This window comes from Euwallacea similis, chromosome 5, assembly GCF_039881205.1.
Source record: "Euwallacea similis isolate ESF13 chromosome 5, ESF131.1, whole genome shotgun sequence".
In the NCBI taxonomy this organism is placed as follows: Eukaryota; Metazoa; Arthropoda; class Insecta; order Coleoptera; family Curculionidae; genus Euwallacea; species Euwallacea similis.
Genome location: NC_089613.1, coordinates 2,616,900 through 2,640,341, shown reverse-complemented (window position 1 = coordinate 2,640,341; position 23,442 = coordinate 2,616,900). Strand labels below are relative to the sequence as shown.

Sequence of the window (23,442 nt, the reverse complement as noted above, 5' to 3'; positions counted from 1 at the left end):
TTCCTCTTCAAGAATCTAGATCTCTAAAACTAGCTGAAATTGGTGTAATCATATAGTACGCATTACTTCACTGATTTCAAGGTTCTAAATACTCAAAACAATGCATTAAAATTGAATTTTTGTAATTTTGGGTACTAGCAATTCCCCTATCCACGAAATCTTCCAAATTTATAGAGATAACTATAGGAGCTCCTAGCAGGAATTATCCATTCTGAATTTTCTACATCCATTTAAAGTCATTAATTTTGTAGCTAAAAGCAATTGTACGCCACCATTTTGAAATGTTATGTAATTTCCTTTCTTCTCCCCTGTTCTGTTTAAATGTGAGTTTAAGTTCAAGTTAAGTTGTTCTGTTTAAAATTTCGCTTCTTTATACCTAAAAGCGACAGAAACTAAATAGCAATTTTCAATTATGAGTAATACCCCTCTTTAAGATTCCAGATCTTAAAAACTAATAGAGTTAGCTATAGGGATTGCTATACTAGGAATTGTCATAATGATTTAGTCTTTCTAAATTTTCATGAATATGTAGATCATTTTACATAAAATTTAGATTCTTTATCTAAATAATTATAAGAGACACAAACTATACCGTAATCTTCAAATGCTGATTATACCCCTCTTCAAGGCTTCAGACCTTCAAAACTAATGGAAATAGCCATAGGAACTTCTATTCCGGGAATTATCATATCGATTTGATCTGTCGATATTTTTATTAATATCGAGAATGTTCTATTTAAAATTTTGTTTTAAACAGCAATTTTAAAATGCTAGGTAATTCCCTTTTGCAAAACCCTCAATCTTCAAAACTGATAGAGATAACTATACCAATTCAGACACTAGGAATTATCCCACTAGTCTGAACCCTAGGAATTCTTATTAACATACAGGGTGCTCTGCTTATAAACCTCGATTTTCAGACAGCTATACAGGATATAAACGGAAAAGGAGGATATATTTTAAGGATTATTTTTACATTCGAAAATATGAAAGAAAGTTGGTATAAATATAAACCCTCCCAAGGGAGCTATGATCCTTCGAAGGTGGCCCCCACGAAATGCAGAACCAAAGGGGCGCTACATTTACTTAACATAATCCTGTATCCTTTAAGTTTTATGACAATTTGACATTGGAATATTATTTCTTGTCTAAAATTACATAGAAAAGGTGCTTTTGATAAATTGTCACAGGACGAACCGTTTAAGAGATATGCAGCTTTAAAAGAAACATTGCAAGGTGAAAAGCTGAAATTGGGCAGTGAAATTATCTAGTCAAACCAAACTTATTTTTTTGATAGAAGGTATGAAACGGTAACAAAGCTTAAAAAATCAAGTTCAAAATCAATAAAAACAAATAATTTTTTTTTCATTGCAAAACTGTGTAAATTAGCAGTCTCGAAGCCTCCTTCGAAGGCCATAGCTCCCTCATGAGGCTTTTGCGAATCCGTGTTTACACCAATTTTTCTTCATATATTCGAACGAAAAATCAGTCCTTAAAATATATCCCCTAATTTATTTACACTCTGTACATTGTCAGAAGCTATAACGCCATTTTCCGATGATGTGTAAGGCCATCTTCAGGGTTATCGATATTCATGTGTGATGAATATAACAAATCGTATAATTTTTCTAAATGTTCAAAACTGCTAGAGATTGTCCAATTTGCGTGTTCAATTTTTCCTCGGGCCTTGCTTTGAATCCAGATTAAACATAAAAGAATCCCGCTGATAAAAACGAACGGTAAAAAGGTGTTGTGCATATTCAGGCGAATTTCTGCGAAGCCATGCATTGTTTGGAGTCTGAATCCGTACATCCATTAAAGCGGAATTCACAGTATTTTTGCGGGATCTCCAGTGAATGGCGCATATTTACTTTATTGTCCCAGCCTTAATAATTAATGCAGTCGGCATATCTGAGATGCCTTTTGAATACATTTCTTTTAAAGCTCTGCATCAAAATGTTTTCTTTTATATAGATACTCTGAAAGTCATTTGTCTTTATCTGAATTGGCCACAGTAAAATATTTAATCTTTACCGACCCTCATGCAGCATTTCTTTGAACTTTTCCCCGGGAATAAATATGTTACGGAGTAAAAAGATTATCGAGAAAGACGCTCGTATGTCCGGATATTTGATAAATCTCCATTGTTGAGTTGGCACAAAAGTGAATATCATCCATTTTAGGCGAAGATTTATTAGAATTGAGTTTTCAATAGAATCTTACATGGTGTCACCCTCCTTTCATAAAAACAACTCAGCCGGAAAAAACTGATAAAGCCGAGCCAGAGAGCCGAAATTAGAATCGTATTTGATTGATCCTTTTCAGGGCTGAAAAGCTCTTTTGAAAAAGTCTGGTACTCGCAGGATCTTTTTAGGGCCGATTTTTACCTTCTTGGAGACGTTATTTACTAACTAAATACGTCAAAAACTAAGAGAAAGTGACTGGCAACCATAAACCCGTCGAGGCCTGATCAATAGGGGGTAAAGGAGCCAATTATCACTGAAGTTTCTAACAAAAAGAACGTAATTGAATTCTGAGAGACTTTATGAGCGCGAACTATTTGCATTTTAGATTGGATTCAAGCCAATTTTCCAGAGGGTTTGACACCCCTGAATTAACAAGACCGGGTAGAGTTGCAATTTGCATTGACGTTACTAAATGTATTTTTATATGAATGCACTTTTTTGGGCAAACCATTCATGTGAAACTCATGATACCTACGGAAAACCTCTACCAAAAACCTAACAGTACAATAATAAATTGTCCCATATTTGTCGAACTAATAGCATTTCTTCAAACCCATTATTCCGGCCTTTTCAACATGGCAAATTGGCATTCCCATATACACTGCTCCTTTCTCCCCTTTTTAATTTAGTTTGAAGAGTTTGAGCTTAATTCCCCTCATAAAGAAGGTATTTATCGAAAAGCATGTTCGGTCTTTGTTAGAAGCTTTTATGGATTGTAGCGGGAATTGGATTCAATGGGAATCAAATTGAGCCACGTAATTCGTAATACTTTACTGTAATTCCTTACGGATTTTTCCGCAAGAGTTGACGATACCTCGGGAAATATAACGGTGGGAATACATGAAATCTGAGGTGAATTAAATTGGATTATAAGTGCCTACAGCTTTAAAGAGACATCCCATTTTTAACTGAGCTAATTAGCTCGTATGATCAAAGCAGCATCCTCATTGCGGGGCTCGCCTGCCCAAAAACACGCAATTAATTCTGCTGGCGTTATCGAAAAACTCGTATTTTTCTTCCGCATGAAAAATTTCTTTAATTATTTTTCCACCGTACTTTCCATTTGAAACTCCAACAGGAACGAAAAATCTTTTACGTTAATTAATCAGAAAGAATATTTCTTTCGAAATTTCAATTTAGTCGAGGGATGCTGGTGAGAATATCTGATGTTAACAAATTAAGATGAAATGAAACCAAAAAATAATGTATGATGGGCCTCTAAGAAGTATTTGCCCGTAGCTTCTTGTACACTATTTCCAATTTTTTCATAAAAATTTAGCGAGTTTAGTGTATTTTCTAAGCCTAAAAACCTGTACATAGACTAAATGGAAATGAAGTGGACATTTTAAAAGCAATCAGCAATATTTTAAAACCTAAAAAATAATAAACAACTAGTAAATTAATTCTCCATTAGAATCAAGATATCTTCTGCTTCGAGATAATCCTTTTACTTCGAGAAGGGTTACAGCAGCAGAAAATAATGTATCTCATCAGGCAGTGTAGGGAGTTTTCAAAAAAAACATATGTAAATATCACTCCTTTAAAATTCATGTCACTAAAGTCTTGCATCCAATAAATTCTGAACCGGGGGTAGCGCTTTCTTAGAATGACGTGGCACTGTCGCAGCAAACTCGGATAAGCGCAAGTTTAGCAACTCAGGCAAATTGATCCATCAAAATAAGCACGCTTGATCCACTGATAATCCATACAAACACCAAGGACATTAACCACAAGCACGTTTCGAGCTAAATCTACAGGTAAGTTTATTTGACGATACGATCATTGGTTTATACATTTATGGAGACAATCTGACCGCAAATAGGTATTTGCACTTTTTAAGGACCGACCTTATGAATTACATCGAGAACATGTGCCTCAACCGCTTAAATAATCTTTGGTGGTAACAAGATGGTACTTTGCTACATAACACTAGGAGAGTGGCTGAGTATTTGCCTGAATTATTTTCCAGTAGAGTCATTTCGAACAATGCTGCAGACATACGTTGGCCGTCACATTAACCAGATCTGTCCCCATTAGATTATTATTTATGGAGAGCTACTAAAGACCTCATTTATAAATCTTTACCTACCGATATTAATGAGCTGCAAAGCAAGATGATCACAACTTTGAGAGCCTAAATAAGAAGAAGGAACATGTTAAGATCAATACAGATTATGATGAGATGTAGTTAGCCATTGACCAAATAAGCTGAGGAATCACAAATACGTTTTTTTTTTAATTTCAAGTTTTTTGTGAATACTTGCGAAAGTCAACGGACTCTATCAATTTTAAAACAGCATAATCTTGAACTTTTAAATTGCGAAACTTCGCCCCGCTTTAATCGACCGTCGTATCTTTTATGGTTACCGAAATCTCCATAGTTCAGTTCTAGAAACAATTACCAAGCATGTCTTCTATATATGAAATGGTTCTGTTCTGAGTATATTCCTTGATACTCAATAAAAAGCACAGATCACTTATTCGGAAGATTAAATCCGTCACATCACCCTCGTCAAATGACGACAAAAATAAAAAATATGAAAGCCCTTAATATGTATTTCCAACTCCTCCTCGAACCCTTAAAACGCCCTCTCGAAGCTGGCTAGATCTTTAAGCTGACCATCATCCATCCGGCCTAAAAGCAGCTTTATCTGGATCGACGCAATCCCAGATAAAACGTAAGTATTATGGAATTCCGGATAATGTAGTCGTCAAGAAAATAGGCACATGAGCTTCCCGAAGCTGTTTTTATCCGGGTCGGCTGCAGTGTAAACAGAATTTCCCGAAATAGATTACTTATGGGATTGCAAAGGACGAAATGTGCCAAAATTGGATCTTCTCGAACAGGGGCTCTCTGTCGACAGTAATAATTTTAGAAATTACCTTCGAAGATCAATAAACTGATGTCTATGGATCAAGATTATATCTAAAGAAATCGAGCTAATAAAACCGCTATAAATATGCCTACTACAATATTTTATAGACATATTTGCTGAAGCAATTCTGCCTAAAGCGTAAATAATATCAGAAGGAAAGTAGTAATTTTATTGGAAAATAAGAATGAATTGCAACCCACAGTACCACAGAAGGCGGTAAATTATAAGCACACGTTCGCCAGAATGGCTGCTATTACTTAATATTATTATCTTGATCGTATCCCATATTAACCAATTAATTTAATACAGGTGCACTTAAACGAACTCATAAACGTATTGCTTGGACATTTATTGAAAAAGTTGCTTTGAAATTGATTGTTTTTTTTTACCCACAAACAAGTCAGTTGAGAAACTTCGAAATCCTGGTCACGTTCGTCTAACATTAGTTCAAAAATACACAACCGACTTCAAACCCGGTAATTGAAATTAAAGGAATAGCATTTGGGCCCTAATACCCTTTAACTGATTACAGTTAGGGTCTTTGTCCCGTTCAACCGCAAGAGATTAGATTTTTGGGTCCACCATTTCTTGTCTTTCCGCTATGTATAAACATAAGCCCTAATTATATAAAATTGGCCCTTTGATGAAAAGGCCCCGGGACGGAGAAAATCCGAATTCAAGCAGGATTATTTGGATTGATATTTTACATAATAACGCCAGATGTAATCATCATTATGTCGTTAAAGGTAATAGAGGGGAATTAAGATTTAGGGAGGAAACTGCTTTTACCGATAGGGCGTACTGAGTTGGTGAGACATGAAACGAGTGGATTAATACGGTAAAAACCTGAATAGAGAAACCTTTCAGGAAGCTTAACGGGCTAAAGACGATGTTGAAAAGCAAATGATCACATTGCCCCATAATATTTTTATACAGTGTGTTTGGCGCATGAATCGTCAACATTTTTTTGTGGCTTGGTGAGGTCACCTGCCAGGTTTTTGGCTCTAATGACCTAGGTCCTAAATGTTATAGTCACTGAGAATTTAATTTTTTTAAGTTTTTCTTCAAATTGCCCAAAATTTCTCATTCAAATCTTTAAAAGTATTTTGTTTGTGGTTGTATCAACGTAAAATTTTTTCATTTTGTTCTGTAATAAATTCTTATTTTAAAAAAATCGTTGAAGCAATGATCCCCAAGAATTTTAGTTGCAACGCTCCAAATTCCTAAAATAATTTAAAAGTAGTAAATATTTTGACCTTCGAAATTTATTAAAAAAAAAAAACTAAAAGCAAATGAGAGCTTCGTTTTTATTTAAAAACTACTTTTTAAAGTAATTTTTGACCTTTCTAACGGTATGCTACATGTGATACAAATCGTTTAATGAGTGGTGAAAATTAAGGATACACATTTGCAAATGCTTGCTATTAGAAGTGCTCACATCGCCGCGATATTCTGCACTCTGTTTTGGTAAATTAATTCTTATCGTTACATTTTTTTACTGTTTTCGTTTTAATTTTTCAATGAATTTCGAAGGTCAAAATTTTTACTACTTTTAAGTTATGTTAGGAATTTGGAGCGTTATAAATAACATTCTTAGGGATCTCTGTATCAAATAATGATTTATTTTAAACAAGAATTTATTATAAGGTGAAAAAACTTTACCCCGATATAACTACAAACAAAATCGTTTTAAGGGTTTAAATGGGAGATTTTGAGTAATTTACTCAGTAACTATAACATTTAGGGCCTGGGTCATTGGAACCGAAAACCTTGCAAATGAAGCCACCAATTCAGAAAACGATTTTGACGATTCATGCGCCAAACACCCTGTATAAACAGTATTTTAATATTAGCATGTAGTTTATTAGTGTGAGTGCACTAAAGTCTTAGTATTAATAATAAGGAAATTTATTGCTGAGTAAAGAAATATCGCAAGTCGCATTAATGTTTGCGCCAAGTTAAACTACCTTCGCAATGCAGCCCCTTTGAAGCGGTTTCTTCTTCCTCATAAATTACGATGCTTAGAATCTGTCGTCGCTCGTTAGGCCTTTCTACAGTTTTAGGCTAAAATTTAATTGGATGTGATTATGAATACCTGCCAGCTTTTCACCCTAAAAAGAGAATCGTGGAATGTTAAATGCGCGGGGGTGGAGGGGGGGAGGTCTTAAGCCTTTTAAGATGTCACCTGACTAAAATGAATGAATTTAATAAAGATCTAATTAATCAAAAACAGTAAATGAGTTAGAATTGTTAGTTACTATGCGCAGACAGTTCATGGTAACTGGAGACATCCTGTAATTTTTTTTTACGAAAATGCGGAAAAGGGACTTTATCACCGGCATTTACAAGATGAAAGCAGTGTAAAAGATTGATGATATTGATATAAAAGCGCTTCCAAAATACTTCCTCTGTTCGGAAATAAGTGTTCAGTTATACAAAAAATATTTTTTAGCGTTGAAATAAACATGAAGTACTTAGTTTATTAAAATATTTCATCGTTAAAGACTTCTACAACTTACCTTCAATTTTTGGATGTTTTCATTTTTAACATTTTCTTGAACAGGATTCGTGTCACATAGCAGGCTGAGGCAACTGGCCTCGACGAACCAAACGGTCCTTTCCCATATGGGGTATTTTTTTAGTTACTATTGCCATTGATTAATCTCTACTGTTATTAGACGGATTTAGTTTTCAATTTGCTGAGATGACTAAATTTTTGTTCTCACCTTTCTTATTTTTCTTGTAGCGGTATATCAAACTCCAGACTTAAAAATACACAAAATTGGATATGTATTAAAGGTAGAAGAATTATAACATAATTTGCTTATATTATATACAGGGTGTTATTTAAGTACGTGGCCAAACTTCAACAGGTAGTTCTTTGAGTGATTCTAAAACGAGAAGTTTATATAAACGCTGGTCCTCTAATGCTTCGTTTTCCAAATACAGGGTATCAAACTTTAAAAAAAAATGTTTTTTTTGTAAAAATCTTAATAATCCTTTAGCCGATTTTATCAAAATTTGGTAGTGTTATTTATGATTATTATTATTTACAAGCCACTGCCTTTTTTAAAACTTTTATATTTTGTTCGCGTTAAGCGACTAAAAATATATACAACTTTCTTGTCTCTTGAGTTTTTTTCGCATCAAGTTGTATTTTTGGTCGATTAACTCGACAACAATATAAAAGTTTAAAAAAAGTCAGTGGCGCATAAATAACAATAATAACCAAAAACAACACTGTCAACTTTCAACAAAATTGGCTAAAGAATTATTAAAGTTTTTACGAAAAACCATTTAAACACATTTTTGACACCCTGTATCTTAAAAACGACGCATTACCAGACCTATGTTTATATAAACTTTTCATCTTAGAATCACTCAAAGAATCACCCCTTGAATTTTGGCCACATACTTAAATAACACTCTGTATACTATTACATTTATGAAATTAACAACAGCCCGTAAAAAAAAAATTAAAACTTACTAAGGCAAACTTAATTTCTGAAAAATAGAAAATCAGACACCTATTTCCGAGCAGAGGGAGTATGAAATAAAAATACCGGTTCCGTATTTATAAAAACTAAGTTAATATCTTGAACTCTCTGTGCTACAGAAAGGAAGGGATTATTAAAAAAATATTTAGACTTTCTTTGATCCGACTGACATTTTTGAGTTATTTTTGATGAAATATTTTGATGCATTTTACTTTTTTTGAAAACTCTCTAACGACTTGGCAACGCTGTTTGCAACTTATGAAAAGTTCTCCAAATGGCAACTCTCTTCTCACTTAACCAATTTTACAACTTTCACCGTTTCGGTGATAGCAATGGTGGACACATCTGTTGATACTGTTATTGTCAACTTTTATTTCATAAAGATTAAGTGCAGGATTGCACAAACCGTCTGTTTTCAAGTTCAATTTGAGAGACACAATTCGACAAACGATATACAGTATTTTTTCCACTACCAAGAGAATAAAAATACAAACAAAAAGAACTATCCGACTGGAAATCGAAAGGGGTGTCATTATATCAGAAGTCCGACACTGAACCCATTGAGCTAACGCCGTCGCCTGTCACGTCCATAATAGCCCACTAGGTGATGATTTTGACGTTACGCTGAATGTTTACTTTCCACATTAACATCTTTTTGTTGTTTCCGAGACACAGAGGATAGAGATTAGTTATTGAGAGGGACACATTTCCTCATCAAAATTTAACAAAATAACGTGTTTACTTCTAGAGGTGGTATATGATGGAATTTGTTGTTTCTGATTGGTCGACAGTAAGCACGGTACCATGCTCTAACACACAGCTAGACAATATTGTTCATTTCGCAGTAGGGAATATTGAAACTTCACACGTTTTGAAGCTTTTCAGATAATCACGAAAAGAGTACAAGATGTAGCTTTTCTTCCTCTCATGAATAGGACAAAGCTCAAATTAATGCCTCTTATCGTTCTCGAGATATCGAAGTTTATTACCTGAAGAGTACTCATTTGAAATACAAAAAATGGCTGTTCTGGGAGATTTTGTGGGAATTAACACTGCTAAGTAACGCCATTTCGCAATTAACTCCAATGATATTAATCGTAAGTAGTCGCAAAATAAAACAGATACTTGAAAAAATTAAGCAAAAAAATTAGATTTAGTTTTAAAATATAAGCCAAAGTCAACATATGGACTTAGGTTTGCCAACATATTTCACGAGTTATTTCATATTCGTTGCGTCTACTTCTGTGTAAACGGTAAAAGTTCCAAACCTAAATTACCTCATATGTTTTCTACAGCTATGCTACTGGGGACGATTCTAAAACAATTCATTTTCTTCGACATTTTCTTCACTTTGAACCTTCTTAATGCCTGAAGTTCCTATACGTAAAAACTTTTCTATATTTATCTAGATGATTTGGGAAAATGAGGTGTTAAGGGATATCCACAAACTGTAGAAACCTAGATTAGTCCAGTAAAGCCATCTCATCAGCAATCAAAAGTTTCTACTAATTACTGCCAATAGTCAGAGCGAGGAAAAATATGTCTTAACTCATTTAATCATGATTAAACTTGCGCAATACGCTTATCCAGCTTTCTCTTAAAAATATCCAGAAATCTTTTCTTCAGCGCCACCTACCTGAACTCGAAGCAAATCCTCGTCCTCGTCAGTTTGCAGGCCTCTAGTTACAGTAATCCTGCCAGAATTCGCCATCCCATTCACAGCAGGAAGAGGTGTTATCGAGTTCTCCTCCTCATGTTTTACGAATTGGATTCGACCCGCTTCCACGCAGATATTCGGCGCTAGAGGGAGGCACCTGAATAGAAAAGCCGCTATTGATTTGATGTGCTGGTCATAAATAACCCTTTGGGGGTGGCGTCTATAACTCAGTTCCAGGTGAAAAGAGAACAAGTTCAATAGGTAAATTGAAATTGAAATGAAATATGATATGAAACAAGAACAAAAGCAAGTCAAAACTTGAGGCGAAAGAGGGAGAAGTGCCTAGGTCCTTCTTTCTCGCACCTTCCAATATACCTAAAATTTTCATTATTTTATTAATATAAGGAATAATTTAGAATAGAAAATGATGCAATCCAAAAAACGATTAAACAGCAAAATTCAATCAAAACTTGTGTGAAAATAGGAGTCCGAAGTTTTAATTTTTCTACATCTTTCAATCCGCCCATTTCCCGTCTCCTCAATATAGAACAATTTGGAATTAAAATTAAGGAGAAATATTACGTGAAACGGAAGCAAAATCGATTAAAAACTTCAAATTTTCATCGCAAGCAGGGAACCAGGAAATAAAAAAGGAACAAAATTCAATCAAAATTTTTGCTATGAAAAAAGGTGGAAATTCCTATTGTGCTTTCTTTTTCAACCTTCCCATTTTTTATTACCTCAATATGAAGTTATAGAGAAATTTCGAGTTAAAATTGAAGTGTGAGAACTAAAATAATTAGAGTTAAGGAGGAAAAAATTAAAATTGAGAAAATCGTTCAAAAATAATCAATGGATTTTCTATAGAAGAAGAGGATACTGGCTTCTCTTAAAGGAGCACCTTGAGGGTTGGGGTACAAATTTACCTTTGTGGAGGTGGTGGAGGAGGTGTATCTGCGCGCTCTGTCTTCTCGTAGCCCACCAGGTGGCGCGCATCTAGAACTGGATGGACCTGGTGGGCCGAACGAGGCTTATCTGCTTCCAGGGAATTGGTGTCAGAGGGTATTCTAGACGCTCCACTGGACCTGCAATAAATATGACTAGATAAATTAAAATCTACATATTTTCTCACACGTACACAAAACTATAAATTACCACTAATGGTATAACGTTTGACAATAGAAGTTCGTGTCCCATAGATCACATTCTCTTTAGGTATTGTTCAATAACAATAATTTACACTACGTGGGTGTTGTAATATCCAATTTATCAACCGGGCATTTACTATATTAATTATGATTATTATGGGAAATTGTTGGCCATTTACTCGTGAATCGATCGATAAATTAATATCATCATGGTGGAGCCAGGAAGAAGATAAATCAGCCGGTATTGTGAGAAAGTCGTGATCATCGTGATTCTAGGATGAAACAGGAAGTATCGAATTCATTAGGTCGAATGTTTGTTTTGAGCGTTGGATTTCTAATTAGGGCATTAAATTTGAAGATTTATGGTTCATTTTGAGACTTTTTCTTCATTAATAAATGGAATTTACTAGGTGTCCGGAAGATTCTAGAAGCTGGTCACATAAGCTCTATTGAAACTCAAGAGTGACATTGAACATGGACTTTTTATAATAGAATTATAAATCTTGAATTGTTTCTTTTTCATTTTATGTTCCCTTTTTAATTTTGCTGCATTTGCCTTTCAAAAATAAGTAGAATTTTAAAGGAGATTCAGGACTCTTAGTAATCACGAGCAATTTCCATTTTGGTTTCTTATAGAGTCATTTTCTTGAAAGTTGATACCTCAAGACTGATCAATATGTACCCTAATCGCTTATATTCACGCAAAACAATTTTATACCTCCAATCAATGAACCCTTGACCCCTATATGTTTCGATTTAGCCGAAGGCAACAAATCGTGACTCAAGTGCAACTCGTCCCAATTTCTTAACAAAAACGTAATGTGGGCACGAGCCCATCAGAAACACAAGTTCGTTCTTCACGACATCACCGAATCGATTTTCCCTCATGTGCTTCGCATGTATTCGTGTTTTGTTCTAAGCTTTATTCTTCGCAAATTTCTTGTCTTTGTGATGCAAATTGAAACATGAGTTTGAATAAGTTCTCGACTTTAATGAATATGTAAATTATGTATTGGTTACAATTGACCATCAGGACAGGCTATTACCGGGGGAATTCAAAATATCCTAAACCATGTTCTTTGGTCATATGTCTGTTTATGGGGGTTCCCACGAGACTATGTTAAACTGAATGGCTTTGCCGTTTTATGTTAATAACGTCGATGATCGTTTGCTTAATGGTAAGCAATAAATATGATGTTTAAATGAGTAGGTAGAGAGTACATCATAACAATATTTTTATTTGCCATAAGCACACGAATATATTATTATTACAAAAGTTGAGAAATGTACAAATCAGCACCTTCAAATAAATAAATAAGTGCCATCGGAGATAAATATACATTGCCGTATGCTCAAAGTTTTAATTCTCAATCATGGGTAAATGTTGAATTCTGCTGTTGCTTCTATCTTTTGAATGTAGGGATTAATATGATATGCAAGCTACTTAACTTCAGGATAAGGTCAGGCTCATGTACACGAGGTGACCCACAAACAATGGTACAAATGAATTATGGGTGCTAGAGAGTAAAAAAATTAAGCGATTCAGCTAAACTTACCTTGTACAACAGTTGCTTGTGGCCAAAGAATCTCAAAGTAATTTTTTTAACTCTGTAAATAGGGTCTAAACCTCAGAGTTTTTGATTTACGGGCTGGAAATTGCCCCTAGGAGGGTTTGTTACTGCAATAAATTTATTTAAAGTCTCTGTAAACTAGCTGATATATGGCAAAGCCTTTGTATTACTAAGATACTAAAAAAACTAGTAAACTTACTTATCGAGGCCAATAACTTCAATATTTTCACGAATTTTAGTTTTCTGAACTCTTCTACAACAAAAAAATATTCTCGAGAAAACTCATATCTCTAAGTATTACCGGGATATTTTCAGTCAAGTTTATCGGTGCACTGCCAAGGATTTATGAATACCATTAATTCATTAACTGTTTGTATTACGAGGTAAACTCTGAAAATAATAACATATCACACGAGCGCTATTTCTGACATTTTTTGGCCTACATGATTTTGGGACCAGTTAAACTTCTCACAAAACTGAATGGGGAATAGTTCTTGAGCTTCTTAAGAAATGACATACCTCTAGTTTTGGAGGATATTTCTCTAGCCTTAGACATGCAAGGAAGTTGTTGAATATAAATTTTTCACATCGATGACGTGGTCGAGGTAAGGTACATTTTTGACCATCACGAAGTCCCGACTTAAACCCATTAGATTTCTGTTTTTTATATCTTCTGATGTCATTGATATACAGATCCGCAGGTAACTGCAGAGAAGAGTTATGCGATAATATTCACGAAGGCGTTAATACCGTCAGAAACGATAATCAAACCCCGTTCTAGGTGCGGCAAAATTTTGTCGTTTGTTGAAAATATTGTGATGTAGACGGTTAAAATTACGAAAATTTACTTTAGCTAATTTTTATAGTTTTCAAAATGTAGGTACTGCTTTTAATTCCATTAAGACTATTATTGATTTTATTAAATTAAATCAGGTCATTAAAAAAAGCCAGATGGCTGATTAAATGAATTTATCGTATCCAAAACCCCCATAGGAGCAATTTCAAGTCTATAAATAAAAAATTGTGAGATTTATTCCCAATTTACAGAATAAAAAAAATCACTTTGATCTTGTGGATGAAAACAAGCAAATTTTGTATAAGGCAAATTTAGCTGAAGCGCTCTATTTTTCACGCTCTAACACTCAATCTGCCTTCGCACCAGTGCTTCTGGAACACCCTGTAGAATATCAAGTCAAAATCAATCTGTAAATATACCAACCACACTTGAATTTTTTACTCGTGAAGCAGCTCTTGCAATCCCCGATGGGATATATTGTTCTCAGGCACGAACATGTAATAATACCAATTCCGAATAAGAGATCAAATATCCTCACCATGCAAGGCGATACAAAAGTGGTGCTTGGCTGACCACGACTAATTGCAAACCATAGAGTTGCAGATAAATTATTCTCCCATGGAGGTGTCATCCGTGTAATGCCTAATAGACCTTAAAACAGGTTAAATATACAAATTAGCTTGTGTTGAACATTACTGCAATCAGTTTGGACATGTTCACGCGACTGGTGCGCTATTCCTGCTGTGGCTGAGATTTAATGATAATTGCTGGTATTTGCATAGTGGTAGGATATTTAAAAAAATTATCCGTTAGACTTTACCAAGTCTCTTCATTTTTGTTTCCAGAGAATTTTGTATTCGACTTGACAAGCCATAACTGGCAATAACAAACTCCTTGTTGAATATTATTATGTCACGTCACCATCAACCGTTATTTTGCATTGTAAAAGAGACAGATTACAGACAAGACATTGCTGCGCAAACAGCATACGAATCAGTCACAATACATTTGTTCAAAACGGCAAAAATGAACACACCCTATAAAAGATCGAAATTGCCTTTCTCGATAGGGATTCGAATCCATTTTAAAATTGATTCACAATGTGAAACAAAAATTACGGTAAAACTCGGTGAGATACGATCTGTCATTATATTAAAGTATAGTATATCATTTTCAATAAAATACGGCTGATCCGTACATGCGTAAAGGTTGTCCCGCTTAAGTGCCTTTTAGTATTCAATCCCTTATTGAGTGCACCGAAATCCATTTGATAAGAACTCTGTTTCTAAAATCGTAATGCTTAATTTATTCGTAGACAGTGTAACAGTGTTCGTAGTTGCTATTTATCTATTAGTTTAAAACGGAAATGACGCTGATTAGTAGGAAAGGCTCTAGTAGTTAATAATTATTATTCATAGTGCGGCAATAAGCCGGAGACTTATGCCTTATAGGAATGAATGAACATTCGTGAGAATGGTGTTTTTGTGGCCAAGTTTAAAAGTCATTTCACTCAGTATCTCTACAGAATTTAATTGACTAATTTATGTTGAAAAATTAAGATTTTTCACTTGGTAAATTTGTAATGTAGCGTGGAGAAAATTTTGCCAAGCTGTACTTTTGCTGTAAATATATAAGTGCCGGGCTTCAGGCAAGTAAAGGTATGTGAAGATTAAGAGCTTAAAAAGGAATGGAGGAATCGACACTAAGAATTGAGAAATGCGCTACTTACAGAATTTCTGAAAGGAATTATTAATCAGTATCTCAACGCAACTAGAAATGCCTAATGCCTAATAAAACGGCAGTAGCGCAGACAATTGGAAAACAGAAACCTACCATTAAAGGTGATGCCACTGATTTGATACTCCGTAGTTTTTCCCACATAATAATAAAATAATAAAACCCAAAAATTACCTCCAAAGGGGCCCTTCAAAAGGGGCGATCAGTACCATCAATATCTAGGCCAGAAAAATCAAAATGTGCGAAGTTTCAAACGTTTTTAAAAAGTTTTAAACGCTATATATATATATATATATATATATATATATATGACGATGGTATATTTTAAGATGGAAAGAGTGGTCAGAGAGTTCCTCAGGTAGAGGTTTTGAATCAGAAGTGAGGCAACAGAGTCAAACAGAACAGTTAAACTAGTCAAGCAAGAAACAAGTTAAATATGTTATTATTAAAATGATTTTGAAATAATTCTGAAAAATAAACAATGGGAGCTACGCCATAAAACTTTAAGGTAAAAATAATAATGGGCTCTCCAAAGAGTGATTTTCAATAAGAAGGTAGTGGTGGGGTGAGAGGAGCACATCACGCCAGTTTCTAGACGAGTTAAAACATGCAGGATATAAAATATGTTTTTTTTTATTATTTTAGTTCTATCCTGTCCTTTAAATATATGAAAAAGAAAAGTTACGCCACTGAATTTCTGCATAGAAATAGCAATTTCAAGTAGTGGTTTTCGATGCGAAGACATAGCTACAGAAAAAGGAAATCTACGCTCTAGTGACGAAAAAGAAAAAACATTTTAAATTACAAAAATTAAATGAGGAAAATTCCGAGCAAAAGTTCGTCATCGTGCCACAGATCCTAGTAAAAGTAAAGTATGCAGATCTCGATATCAATCATGTAATAAAAGTTAGCGTAACCAAATTTAGTTTCCTGAATAAAAACGATTTGCATGACATAATGAGGAAATTTTAATAAATTTAATAAAGTTTAAAATTAGTTAAATTGAAATTCCATGGAAAGGTAACCCTTGAAAAGGACATTTATCCCTTTAGGATTTTGTTGAAAACTGTAAACTAGTTGAAATAGACTAAATTAGGGCAATTCACAGATTTAGAAGGTTAGTCATGATCGAAATAATTTGAACGAAATTTGGAGCAGTGTTTCTTGGTTTCTCTTTTTTCCCTGGTGATTTTAAACAAATTACAAACCATTACCACGTAATAATGTAACTCCCATATAAGCACGAACTTAAACACCGCATTCATCAAAAGACGGAAGGGCACATTTCTAGCAAAGCATATTTTTCACTCACATAAGTGCTGGTTTACCTTTTCTGCAACCAACCAACCGTAGTTAGTTAGACTCATATTGTAGATAAATGCAATTTTCTCTATCTTTGAAGACATTTCACACGCCATATACCTAATCGCCGTAGACAATACAGATCTTTCATCATTGCAAGTCGCGGTTCCGTATTTACGCCTTATCCACTCAAAGAATCTCTAGTTACAGAAATAATTGCAGATTGATATCATCAAAATTGCAATTGCGTCTATATTTAACCTTATGGTTAATCGATTCTAAAAACATACATCATTGGAAGGGGTACATTCAAATATACAAAGTTTTAAAAAAAGAATGTAAAATATTTAAAGAGGTAATAGAGTGGACCAAAATAAACAAAAAAGTCTTAATAAACATTGGTCCGCAAAGTAACGGTTTCGGAGATATCGAAGGTCAGTCGTTTTTGAAAGATTTATTTGCAATCACTTGTTACTTATTTATTATATACAAACAAACAAAACAAGCTTCTAGCAAAAAGAAAAAATAAAGTTACATAAGATGTTCAAAGTGCCTTCCTTCCATTTCCAAGCAGGCACATCTTTGTCTGAGGGATACTTGAACTCTTTGTAAAATTCCCTCAGTAACTCGGGTTTGTTACCATTTTTGATCAATTCGTAGCTGCAGCTCCTCGAAAATGTTTACAGGAGTACCATAGAGTAATGTTTTCAAATATCAAAAAAAAAAAAATCTAGAAGGTTTAAATCGAGCGATCTTGCAGGCCATAATGCAGATCCGTCCCTTCCTACCCATCTACGTAGAAAAATTTATTGTAAATGCTCTCTAGCGGCAATCGCAAAAAGTTAACTGAAGCACCATCATGCGGAACCACATTTGTTGCCTTTGGTCAAAAGACAAAAATGCATATCGGTTAAATAGCCGTAGCAAACGAAAAAAAGAATAACTTTTGTTTATTTGTACACAATAAATAAGTAATAAACCATTGCAAATAAATGTTTAAAAAAATAACCTTCCAAATCCCCGAAACTGTTACTTTGCGGATCTATGTTTACTAAGACTTTTTTGCTTAATTTTAGCCTTACTATTACTAATTTAAATATTTTACATTCTTTTAACACCCTGTATTGAGATACATTACTAATGTGCACTGATATCAATTTCCATTATGACATATTATAGGATGCACTAGATTACAAGTAATACACGTCAAAAGAGTAATTTACTATCAATAATAAATTAATGTAATGTTGCACAACGTGTGCCTGACAGGTGAATAGGCAACGGTCTCTCATATGTTTCATACGAGTAGCATTTCAGAAATACAATGGTGGAACCTATAAAACGGTGGCAATGCATTTTATACCTCTTGAAACAGTTTGTTTATAACAGTAGAACTATTACCGTTCATGTTTGGACAACAGTAGTTGCTTAATGTTGAAAGTTCAATGGGATCAATGAATATTTAACACCTGTAAAATATCGTTTTTAGTTCAGGTTGATGAAAGCTATTAATATCTTAATAAGTAAAATGCAACATGCTTAAAATTCCGCATTTACGTAATACGTAATTGTAATTGCATCTGCTAAATTTGGGCTTAACGGTAAATGACCCATGAGTCTGGAATTTTAATAATTTTCAGCCATAAACTTATTATCCGTGAATGAACACTCGTATCTTTTAATTAAAAAAGTTCACAGGCTGCTGCTCTTTGTTGTTTACTGTAATGAGTTCTTGGATTTTGTGTATGTTTCACCCCTCGAATGAATTTTGCTTTTTTTTAGATAAAGAGGACAAATTACGAAGATGAGGTCTAACTCCAAATGTAATTTCTTCTAATGATTGTAACACTCATTTAAATCCATTAAAGTCAGTTCCCTCATGTATTACTTTAGAAATCATTTTAACCATAAGTCCAAAGAACAATGCTCCAATTCCATTATCGTCTTGCAATTATCGAAGTTTTAGAGCTCTAACTGTCTGAAGGCCTATAATAAAATCTTTACATTATTGCAGTTAGACCTGGCATGCACTTACTTGTTATTATTTAAGTGTAACGACCGTAACAAAATAATTGACCGAAGGAACTTGCAACGAACAAATAAACTAGTGACATTACGCGTTAGGTTCCAATGATTAGGTATAATTTATGCTCCAGAAGTAGCATTCTTCAAATGTTCGCAAAATACCAGCAATATCCATTTGAACACGATTTCTTTAGGTAACTTATACTGCTACAAAGCTTTGTATACAATAAAAGAATAATCGACTGAATTTTTTCGTGAATATATAGAACGCATTTAGTTTTTATTGCTGAACTGTTAAGAATCTTTTTATTTTTTGCCTTTTGGAAATTATTGGAGCGGTCGAATTGCACCCTATCCTCAGGAAAGACTAATTGAGAGCAACATTCACCATCTACTAGGGGCTTGGACGAACATCGCGTTAGCGTTTCGGTAACAAATATGCCTTCAGAACTTAGGAAAAAATTTCTAAAAAAACAAGAATTGACCCTTCACTAAAATATTTGAAAGATGAACATGTAAAATGTGTGAAACAGTCTGAAAATTCCTCTTCTCGATCGCTGAATGGTTCCTCAGTACCGAAGCAACCATTATTTCATTTAATTCTGCTCGAGTTGCCAAAGACGTGCTGGTATAATATCTGAACCATGAAATTCTCTATTTTTAATGTAGTTTTGGTCTTTTGTAATTCTCTTTTTTATTGTCTGGATGTCGTGTCAATATAAAATTTCTTACATTCGCAAGGAATTTTATATATGTATGTTATTTTTATGTGATTATGTTTCGATTAGTGATCAGTTTCATTTAAGTAATTAGGAAATGCATTTAACGTTAGAATAGATTTTATGACAGCAAATACACTATGTTCAAAACGTTCAAAGATAAAAGCGCAAAACGAAAATTAAGGTACAAAAGATGTTATACGTAAAATTCCCCGCGAATGTGAGAAATTTTTCATTGGTCAACCTTTCAGACCTGTAAAAAACGTACAAAAATCTACATTAAAATGAGAAAATTCCGTAAGTCAAATATACAGGATGTTATTTAAGGACGTAGCCAAACTTCAAAAGGTGATTCTTTGAATTATTCTGAGACAAAAAGTTTATATAAACATAGGCCTAATAATGCTTCGTTTTCAAGATATACTGTGTCAAATTTTTTAAAATAATCGTTTTTTCGAAAAAATCTTAATAATTCTTTCGCCGATTTTGTTGAAATTTGGTAGTGATATTTATGGTTATTATTGTTATTTATGCGCCACTGATTTTTTTAAAACTTTTATGTTTTTTTCTCATTAATTAACTAAAAATACCACTTTATACGAAAAAAATTCAAGAGGCAAAAAAGTTGTAATTTTAGTCGTTAATCAGCTAAAGGATTATTAAGATTTTTACGAAAAAAATTATTAAAAAAAAAGTTTAATACCCTGTAGCTTGAAAACGAAACATTACCGGACCTATATTTAAATAAACTTTTCGTCTTCGAATCACTCAAAAATTCACCCCTTGCAGTTTGGCCACATAGTTAAATAACACCTTGGACGTATCCCAGGAAGCTTTTAATTATAATTACAGAACTCATTCTTCAAGAATTGCGAAGAGGAATTTGCACAACGTTTCATACTATTTCCAAATTTACCTTGCATACATTTTAGTTAACTGTTAACTGTCGTGTTTCTAATAATTTTTCCTAAGTTCTGAAAACGGGGATAGACTTGTCACTAAAACGTTAACAAGAGCTCTTGCTCTAGCCTTTAGCAGATGATGAATGTTATTCTCAATTAGTTTTATCTAAGAATAGGATGCATATCCACCGCTCCAACAACCCCTTCTTGTGTGGGCGGTATTATTCCTAAATAGAAGAAATGAAAAAATAAACAATCCACCTCAAACATATAGAACATGCTTAGCTTTTTTAATGACTAACACAGATACATAGGTCGACAACATGAAACAGTTGGTTTTGTGCCAATTGGCGCATCCTACTACATACGAAGTTTAAGTGTATTTGCCCAAAAATATCTCCAAAATAATTTTCTCCAAAGAACAACAAAACGCCACAATGCGCTGAACTTCTTACGACCAAAGCGGTCTTTTCATGCAACCTGCGTAAGTAGTGTTTGCCATAAATAAAGCCCCCATTTACCTACGCTTCATGTACACACAAAGCGGCTCTCCCATACCTTTTTCAGAAGTATTCCAATCTTGCACATTTCATTATTTGACTTGTCTGGGAACAAAAGCGGAAGTTGTTCCCATAAAGTTCGAAATGCAAATGTGGTACCACGAACTGAAACACTATTAAGTCGATAAATGGTTCATTATCGTGTTGTAGCGATAGTTATTCGAAAAAAGTTAATGATGTACTCGAGTGAAACGTTTTATGGTACAATAGGGAATATGTCCATGGATGTGGGTCATGATAATAAATTATTAAACTAAAATAACTGTGTTTTTATTTAATGCGAAATTATGCACAGTTTATTAAATTATTAATTTAAGTGCCCATGGACGTGTATCTTTAAAAAAACTTCAATATTATGACTTAAAATCAAAATTGAACGATCTTTCAATAACCTTCTATTGGGGATTTCCTGGAGGCAAATCCCAATCATTTTTGCTTTTTTCAATAATCCCATTTTCCAGGATTGCTATTATTTGAAGATGCGAGTTTCGCTACAAAGAATGAGTTGGTTTATCTTATTATGCGAGCACTATTTAAGACGATTGCGTATTGAATATTGTGGAATTACGCATTATGCATTAGAGAAAATTAACGAAACTCTCTCTACTAACACCTTCTTTTTGTTAAGATGTTATCATGGCAAACACTCAGTCCATCAATATGTTTAGCTGTCTAAATGATATTATTTTAAATCTATTTCCAACTTGAGAAATTTTTAATGAAATAGTTTAAAGGGCTTGTCGTCAATTCAATTTGAAGTCAGCGTTACCTCGAAGGAATAGAAGGAAAATTTAAATTTTGCGCAATAAACTTATTGTTACAGGAAGAATATAAATTACTATGATTAAATGACTGGAAGTGAGGGAAATCAAGTAAATGTTTTAGAATATTTTGCCGCTTCTCCTATAGCGTCGATTCAAGCAATTTCTACTGACTTGGGCTTGAGTTATTTCCAGTTCCATCCTTATTCCTTTCTAATTACCTTAAACGACTACCTTTTTGTGAAGAACTTGTAATTAAAATAAAAGAAGAAGAGAACGTCTTGAAACGGATTGTTTGAACAGACGAAGCTAAGTTTGCTCAAATGGGTATTTAATAGAAGAAATCATTATCTTTGAGCAAGCGAAAATTCCCATTTCATCATGGAAGTGGAACACAAAATCTAATTTTCCAACAACGTTTTTCTGTTTGTAAAAGGACAATCGATTAGAATCTCACGTGTACCAAGAACATTTAAAGTGGGAAATGTTAGTTTAAAATAGTTATTAATTTTATTGAACATTTTTTTAACAATATGCCTTGGCAAGAAGCAAAACATGAGTGGTATTAAATGGAGGAGGATTGAACAATTTGACCCAACATTGTTTGAAGATAGGTGGTGAGAAAATGGGGTTCCATGGTTTTTGGCCACCCCGCTCGCCCGACCTAACACCCTTGTCTTTTAGTTGAGGGAATGAATTAAAACAGGAAGTATGCCAGACATTACGGAAAGTACTTGATCACGGAAGAACTTCATTAATAAAAGCAGACATGCTACACATAATATATCTCCTTAATTTTATAAATAATTGGAGAATTGAATCTACTGTTCCTAACATGATAAGTAACATTTTTAGCTTTTTCTGGGAAATTGTTATTCTCAGCCACGTTTATCGCATACATAAATTGATTATGAAGACAAGAAAAAAGTGGACTATTGCAATTGTTGAAATAAACAAAAAAAAAAGAAGTGAAAAACTTTACTTGAACACCTGCTATTCAATTCAACCGGGTTTAAATCTGCGGGAATTCACTTTTTCAAGTACACAGCTTTAACAGGACGATGATTAATGGGCAGACGAAGATAAAGCAAGAAAATTATCGGCTGCACGCACCTGCCTCGGATAATAATGAGAATTTATTCGGCGTTTTGATCGTTCATTAACTTACAAGAGCAATGACACCTTAAGAGACATTGCATCTACATAAAGCTACTTAGCTGGGGAGCTTAAAATTGCCTCTGGAGCTAAAAAAGTAATATTACTACGTGACTCATAATATAATCCTAGGTCATGTCACCCCCCTATAAGTGGGACCGTCAGTGCATTAGAAGGTTATTCAGAGTAAATCAAGCAGAAGGAAGGTCCATAAGCTCCCTTTTGATCAAAAATGCGTCTGCCCTGCAGTCTATAGGGAATAGGGCTTTTAGCGTATGGAGTATTACTTTGTTGGTTCAAATAATTGAAAATCATGCCTCTTCAATCAGGGAACTTTCAAATGAGCAATCCTCTTTAGGCAAAAGTTACATTAAATTCCATCTAAAGCTGAGTAATTGCATTTAATACATGGACACATAAAAGGAACACCTGCGTACTTAAATGGTACTACAACTTGGTTTAATTTTGATATAAATTGTTAAAGGAAACA

General features: G+C 33.9%; 2 protein-coding genes across 5 annotated transcripts in view; one reads left to right on the top strand and one right to left on the bottom strand.

Moving 5' to 3' along the window:
- The window catches only part of fidipidine (coiled-coil domain-containing protein 93), a 242,044-nt gene that overhangs the window by 140,093 nt on the left and 78,509 nt on the right, over positions 1–23,442 (top strand). The window lies entirely within an intron of this gene.
- Positions 1–23,442, bottom strand: part of LOC136409302 (uncharacterized) — a 157,973-nt gene that overhangs the window by 105,998 nt on the left and 28,533 nt on the right. For all 4 annotated transcript variants that reach the window (XM_066390710.1, XM_066390709.1, XM_066390711.1 and 1 more), the window contains exons 2-3: positions 11,203–11,361; positions 10,256–10,433 (exon numbers count right to left, since the gene is read on the bottom strand). In XM_066390710.1, coding sequence (XP_066246807.1) covers positions 10,256–10,433; positions 11,203–11,361 — 337 coding nt within the window. The remainder of the gene's footprint in view (positions 1–10,255; positions 10,434–11,202; positions 11,362–23,442) is intronic.